Here is a 7,963-nt window from a genome sequence, read left to right as displayed (position 1 = left end):
TCCCAATTGGCTAAAGTGTTTAGACACGTTTTCACTTTTTCACTAAACAAGTTTCTAAGAAAATAATTTTTGAAACGAGATACTTTAAAAATATAACGAAACTACAAAACCATGTACTTAGGTCTAATAAGGATAGAAAATAATATTCGGGGCAAAAATCCAAATAGATAATTAATTGAGCCAAAATTAGGGGTTTTAACAATAATAATTTTACGAGTCCTCACGTGAATTGAGTATTAGTTCCTCCATTAACCTTTCTTAATCTATTATTGATCGTTCTTAATTCTTCAATATTAATACACTCCCTATTCAAGTATAGCCTAGAAAAACATGCACCCGTCGTTCCGAACTAATCAAATTTTCGAAAAGCGAATTTTTCAACAAAACGCTTTAAAATTATAAAGAGGCGTCATTCCATATAAATGGATTTAAAATGGTCGAAATAAATAATTCGAAGAAAATGAGTGAATAATCATTTAAATATTCCAATAATATTCTATAAAAATAAGAAAATTTTCGGGTTCTCACATATGAGTAGATAAAATAAAGATAAAAAAAATGTTTGATCTAGTGCCCTTTGAAAAAGGTTAATCTCTAAGTTGAATACTCATAAGTTGGATATTACTTGTAGTTGTTTATGAGTTATGTTTTATAAAATGAGATGATATGATTGACATGTTATATGATTTACATGAATTTTCGATAAATATGATCATGTCAGGTCAGGTCACATGTTTTTATATCACATTTGACGAGGTCCATCTCTACAGCCTGCGGGAATGAGTACTATATTGGATAGAGACCACTTTTGCTCATGCCACTCACTTCTCAATGAAATATGTATTTATAATATATGAAACGATGCCAAAGGTTTTCAAATTGATATATCCATGTGGGATTGCGTGATCAAATTTGCAAATAAATGGTATAAATAGCTATATGATCTGGCAACTGAATAAGTGCGCTATTTGCTGAACATACATTGTTCAACCTATGTTTTCTTCATTTTTCTTATAGATCAAGAAGGCAAAATCGGGTACGTTTAAAAGATAAGAGAGGGGTAAATAGACAAAGATTTAAACTTTAAGAGTACAGAGTAAGGTGTTTAGCAGATATATTAAATGAAAAGTATGTATTTCTTTATTAATTTTAAGTTTTAAATTTTAGTGAATTTTTTTTAAAGTTATGTTCATGAAACCTTGTATTTGTGGGAGTAAGATCTCACGAGTATGGCGTGCCACATTAAGTCTAGAGACTCGGATTTGGGGCATGACGCTAGCATTAAAACATACTTATCTACTATTTACAAAATAATACACCTGAATATTGTAGATACAGCACCCGCAAGACAAATATGTACATAATGAACTATATTCATCGCAGCCCAACAAAAAAAAATAATGAAAACTTTGAAACATAAAATTGGAATTCTAAATTCGTAGGGACAAAAATCACTGGTGAGATCCAGTAAAGCAGCAGCATTTAGTTCTTTTCTTTAAAATCTTAAAGCATATAAGCTAACCTGCACAAGTTATACCATTGTATATACTTGTATCTCAGATCTCGTCTGCTTGTTTTTGTGCTGCATTTTGTGCAGATTTTTTCCTAATGGTATCACTTGTCAGGAGTTCCATCTCTATTCCTCCTTGAGCATGATTCTATACGAACAAACTTACTCCAACAAGAAGCAATTCGTTTATTATCTGCCAGATAAGGCTGAACTTCTATCAAATCTTTGCCATAATGGTATCAGGAGTTCCACCTTGAGCATGGTTCTGTACTTTGGAAGCTAATAAACTTATTTCAAACAGAAGCAGTTCATTTATTGTCTTCAAGATACAGCTGAACTTCATCATCTGCAAATCAACGTCCTCTCTGCAACTGCATAAACCTTCTCTTTTATCCACTCGTGAAACTAATCCCTAAGAAATTATGAGAATTGGGATTTCACATAGCTTTCACTCCAGAATTGCATGCCGTGAATGGGGGAAAAAAAATCTGGACTCCCTAGAGCCAATCTCCAGAGAAAGCAATGTTAAGATGATTTGACGGTTCTGTAACTGTCCAATAAAATGAATTTCATGTAAATACAAAAGCAAATACATCTGAATGGCAATAGTTTCAAATGAAAAGTGAAACTTTAGCATCTTTAGGCAAGAATACAAACTATACAAGCATAGTTTACAAAAGATTTTCACATGATAAGTTGCTAGCATCTTCAAATTGGCTTTAACATGTCAAGAGGGTAACATGCAAATGCTTCCTTGGGCTATACTATAAAATTGCTTCTGCAACTTAATTTTTTAAATATGTATGGAATTTTGGCATTGATGTATCTTGTTTCTTTTTCTTTGACATCCTCAGCATTTTCTCCCACTTTTTCATCATTTGTTGGAGGAGGGAGGAGAGGGGGGGGGGGGATTCTGGCTGGGGGACAAAGAAGAGGGGCAAACTTTTAAACTCATAGGCACCAACATTTAACGTTGTCGGATATGTTTCACCTTATCTAATAGTTCAGCAACGTAGCTGATGTGGACCTGGTCATTAACCTAAGTAAACCAGGAAATCAATAACTTTCAAACTCACAGATAAACAAGTTACAATCTTGCAAAGATAACAGGGCATGTAGCGGCCTGCTCCCTATGACTCGTATAATTAACCAAGCTAAATGAGAATATCGAGGTAAGCAACTTTAACTTGTAACTCACCAAGCGGCAGTAAGTTTGAATAAACTCAGCAAAATCTAGTTAAAAGATTTTAAAGGAGAATATAATGCAATTTTCTATCTGAACCTCAGACAGTACTTCAGTTATGTATTAAACCGGGAATGAAAAATAAGAAAGAAAGCTTTTAATTCTGAATTCAAGGTTGACCATATTATATTTAATCCACCAGCTACTTCAGTAGCATTCATTTTCATGAATTCAAGCTTTGAGACGAATTCTAGAACATGTGATAAAAATCCAGGGCAATTAAAAATATCAATAGCTAGAAACTTTTGTTCAATGAATTTGTTTGTCATTTCCTATAGAAATTCTTCTCCAGCCTTTTTTTATCTTAATTTTTTTTTCTTTTTTTTCTCCAGCTTAAGTATATAGAACATTAAAATAGTAAAACAAAGAAAAATGACACTTTTGTGTACATATTGAGATAATACTGCAATCCAATTAGCGATCTGTATTCTAGCTGAACAGATTGTGCAGCAATCAAAGATCTCTAAGCATGGGTATGCAACCTTCCATGAAAATTTGCATGGATTAGAAAGATTCAAGAAATAATTTAATAACTACTGTTATCTTTTATTTAAGCAATCTAGAAAAATATTTATTAAAATTGAGCCACGCCATAATTAGATATCAGCTTTCTCGACCACATGAATAGATACCTGCCTTCTGTCAGGCTTGCTTCATGGCAACTCTTTGGCACAACGCTATCACAGCTTCATGTTTGTCCCTATTCTCATTTGTGCATGGGTCTGAATTTCTGATTAGCAAATATTAAAGTATTTCAAGCAGGAGCAAATTATCTGCAAGTATGGATAAACTTCACCATCTGCAAATGAAGACCCTCCGTGTAACTGTATGAAACCTTGCTTCAGGTTAATCCATCAAAAACGTAATCTCTGTGAGATGCATTGCAACCATATAAGCTCCTCTGAATAGTCTGCACACGAACACTAGAACAATAGCAGAAAATCCACAGTGGCAAATCCTGAACCTGTAGGATTCAATCTCCAGAGAGAGCATATCTTGGATTGCATTGAAGGTTCTGCAACAGCACAGTAAAGGGATTTCTTATTAGCAAAGATATGTACATTTATGAACAGTTAAAGTTTCAGGTGAAATCTCATATTTTACCATCTTAGACCAAAAGACAGCTGCAAAAAGCTTAGTTTATCAAACATTTTATATCCTAAGTAGTTGGACTGTTGTACATTAATTTTAGCAGGTCACTAACTTCTTGCCCATTCACTCAGCTTATATGTAATTATTCTAGGTATCCAACATCATTACAGATGTGCTCATAGAACTTGCTCAGTTTAACATTAATCTTCTAGCTTGGATGTCAAGTATGCAATATCCCCTGCTACAAGAAATAAGTAGACTCATCAGCTAAATGATTATTTCTCTCATTTTGGTTTTCTTAAGCATTTTCTAGAGATCTAGAAGTTGAGGGGATGGAATGGGAGTTGGAGCATATTATCATTTAGTTAAACTGGCAAGCACATAAGATTAATTTCCCAAAGTTTGCCACTGTTTCTGGCAAAATGTTGCCAGCAATCTTGTTGATCTTGATCCAGTGATTAATTAGCTCTGCACCAGCTTAGTCACAACTATAAACTTTAGGATGAATTTACCCAGTTCAGTTCTCATAAATTCAGCTTTGAAGTTTACATAATAGTTGGCTCCTGCATTACACATTTTATAAAGAAACTAAGTCCCAAATCAGTCTCCCAAGCATCTAAAAACAAGATCTTGACCCTCTCTACTAATTGCTAATTGGTTCCCAACTGAGATAAGTTTCTTTAGTACATATGCTGCACAATGATAAGTGAAAAAAGACCAGGATTGCAAGATGATGATACCTACTTTAAATCGCTAAGAAGAAATTTAAATTTTAACTAGGTCAAGCAAAAAGTTGATCCTCTCCGCTTCTTAAACCCCACCCCTCCCCTGCTAGAAAAAATTTAAAAAAGAAAAGCAAAAAGTTGGAAAAAGAGACAGAAGGAAACCATATGATGTATAACCAATCTTTACTTCAAATACAATTTTTCTGGAGCTGTGTTTTGAACAGATTAATGAGCAAAGGAAAAAAAAAAAACTTTTCAATTCCAGTTACAATTACCACCATATTCATCAGAAACAAGCTAACTAGATTATCCGCTTCAGCACTTTGATGGGGCAAGAAGATGAATGACTCAAAGCAAAAAGATTATTGGCTACTCCAAAAAGCTAAACTATATCCAAGAGAACCTGGTTACCAGAAACAATAAATTTTTCATATCTGGTCTTCAAAATAGTGAACTGAATGCTTTGTAAATTTATCCAGATTAAAACTTGTGCACATGGTAGAGTTTTCTTACCGTCACAGACTTTGTCAGGTTCTAATTCCAATATCGTCTTGTCAGTCCTGATTCCACAAATTTGCTATCTTTAAAAGCTACTTGATCCAGCCATCTTAAGGACCCTCTTATCCTTCATTAACATCCTGACATTCTCAACCTGTGTCCAGTCTCCCTCAGCTGCATATATATTTGAAAGTGTTACAAAACCTCCAGGTTTCTTCAATATCACATCCTCAACCATCCTTTCAGCAAGATCTTTTCTTTCATGTACCATACACCCATTCAGGAAAGCACCTACAATTGACTCTGAAGCTTCAATTGGCATTTCTTTAACTGTGTCATAAGCCTCCTCCAATCTCCCAGAACGACAGAGAAGGTCAACAACAGAAGAATAATGCTCTTGGCTTGCTTCAATTCCATACTGTTCTTTCATCAATTTAAAAATCCCCAAACCTTTGTCCACCAAACCTCCATGGCTACAAGACGAAAGAATAGAAGTGAAAGTAACTTCATTCGCTTGTATACCTTCATCTTGCATTCTCAGGAACAGCTCAACTGCCAAGTCCACCATACCATTGTTCCCATAACATCTAATCATGGCATTCCATGAAGCAATGTTCTTGCAGGAAATTGAGTTGAAAACGTTCCAAGCATCTCTCATACTCCCACATTTTGAGTATACGTCAATGAGAGCAGTAGCAACAAAGGCATTAACATCCATCTCCATTCTACATATGAAACCATGAATCTCTCTCCCTCTATGGATTGAACCAATTAACCCACAAGCAGGAAGTAGCCCAGTGAAAGTCACTTGATTAGGCATGATACCACTACACAGCATATCCTGAAACAACTTAAAAGCTTCACCAGCTCTTTGGCTCTGAACAAAGCCCGAAATCATTGCATTCCAAGTAACCAAATCGGGAATCAACCTTTCTTCACGCATCCTAGTGAAGAACATAAACGCTTTGTCACAATCTGCTCTCCTAGCATACCCCGCAATCATCGCATTCCACGTGAAATCATTTGGTTCTACACCTTCAAGCCTCATCCTTTCAAACAAAGTAACTGATTCTTCAAATTTTCCCGCACTAAAGTACCCACAGATCATTGATGTCCATGATGCAACGTCTCTCTTAGTCATTTCATCAAACGTCATGCGAGCATCCCATATATGTCCACATTTGCCATACACATCTATTAAGGCATTGCCCACTGAAACATCCACATCATAGGCCATTTTACAGATCAAACTATGAACTTCCTTCCCTACATTCACATCCATCAAGCCAAGACAAGCTTTCAACACAGAAGAAAACGTATAACTATTTGGACAAAAATTTTTTGATTCTTGCAGCAAGGTAAAGTAACCAAGGGCTTCTTCATGGTGCCCATGAAAAGTTAAGGCTGAAATCATCCAATTATATGCGAATACACTTGGGTTTTGGGTTTCTTGAAAGAGTAACTTAGCAGAACCAAAATCACCACAACTTGCATAAACTCCTGTGAGTTTTGAGCCCAGTGAAAAGCTGTTCCAGTTAACGGATGAAGTCAGCATCAAAGCATGAATCCGCTTACATGATTCAATTGCTTTGGCCTTTATGCACTCTTTTAAGAGTAGACTGAATTTGTATGGAGTCAAGTAACTAAATTTGGTTGTTAAGGCCATGGTTTTCCTTTTGAAACCAAGGGCGGGGGAGCACTAAGGTCGGAGAAATGCTTAAAATTTTGTCGGGTTAATTGTATTCTGTAACCCTGAACTATGTTTTCTTGTCGCTTTACACCCCATGCTGTTAATTATCGCACTTGCTACCTTGAACTTTCGATTTTTTGCACGATAGTTCAATCACCTGAGCACCTGTCAAGTTGCAGGCCTTTCATCTGTGAAAACACCCTTTGCAGCTTTATAATTTGGAAGTGCCCAAATTGCCTTTCAAATAGGCTAATTCCTTATATTATATCTGGGAAAAAATTCAATGAAATATTGCTCCGACAAATGCATCTTTTTATACCATACTTATCATGTTGACTAAGCACGGAATGTGTCTCACACTTTTTTTTTTCAAAAAAGACGACCAAAGCTACTGGGTTTAGTTAGCATGGTAGCCAATAGTTGGCCAACAAATATTTTTTTTTGGTTTAATCCATCAAGCCATATCAATTAAACCAACAAATAGGGCTTTAGGATTTAGGGTTTTAGGGCTTAGAGTTTACCATTTAGAATTTAGGGTTTAGTGTTTAGGGTTCAGGGTTTAAGTAATTGAAATTATTAACATAATTAATTATATTATTTGTATTTAGAAAGATAAAAAATTGTTGTACTTGAGATGGAAAAAAAAAGCAAAAAAAGATAGAAAAGAAATAAAATACAATAATGTAAAATGATGAAATCTAAAAATAAGGAAACTACCATTCGGATGATAAAATTAAGAAACACGTCCAACAAATGATTAAGTCAATGCTTAGGATGCCTATGGCCCTTGCCTTGATCACCCTGCGTTATGGACGAGCAGCAAAATCTTCTTGGTTGTTGCCTCTGATGTTCACGAAGGACACCAGGATGATTTGAACAATCAAAAGGGGGCTCATCATCCCTGGAAGCACCATCATGGTCAAAGTCGTCTTCTGGGGACGAATCAGCAGTATCACTGCTAGCGTAATCGTTCCTGAAATGAAAGGTGAAAAAATCTCCTGATGGAAACTGTCCGGATGCAGATGAAGATTGGTCAGTGGTGGGATGACCGTTGGCTGTTCGAGATTGTAATAATCAGGAAGTTTCAGAGAAGAAATAGTACCTCCCGTTCCACTAAGGAAACCGAATATTGGGTGTAATTCGACATATGAAGAAGAGGCTGATGCCATGGAAGCATACCCATATGGAGGTAAATGTGACGAGGA

The 7,963-nt window shown here is 35.6% G+C and overlaps 1 protein-coding gene across 1 annotated transcript; it reads right to left on the bottom strand.

The window, feature by feature from the left end:
- Window positions 1-1,391: 1,391 nt before the first annotated feature.
- Window positions 1,392-6,734, bottom strand: LOC113767716 (pentatricopeptide repeat-containing protein At5g59600-like). Its single transcript, XM_027311898.1, has 3 exons — window positions 5,084-6,734; window positions 3,386-3,768; window positions 1,392-2,060 (listed from the first exon to the last, which is right to left on the bottom strand). Exon 1 carries the CDS (start codon window positions 6,732-6,734, stop codon window positions 5,154-5,156), a length of 1,581 nt encoding a protein of 526 aa, XP_027167699.1. The 3' UTR covers window positions 1,392-2,060; window positions 3,386-3,768; window positions 5,084-5,153.
- Window positions 6,735-7,963: the final 1,229 nt, after the last annotated feature.

The sequence above is a fragment of the Coffea eugenioides genome, chromosome 1 (genome assembly GCF_003713205.1).
Source record: "Coffea eugenioides isolate CCC68of chromosome 1, Ceug_1.0, whole genome shotgun sequence".
Lineage (NCBI taxonomy): Eukaryota > Viridiplantae > Streptophyta > Magnoliopsida > Gentianales > Rubiaceae > Coffea > Coffea eugenioides.
Note: the sequence above shows the minus strand (reverse complement) of the source record. Positions and strands in the feature narration are given on the sequence as shown.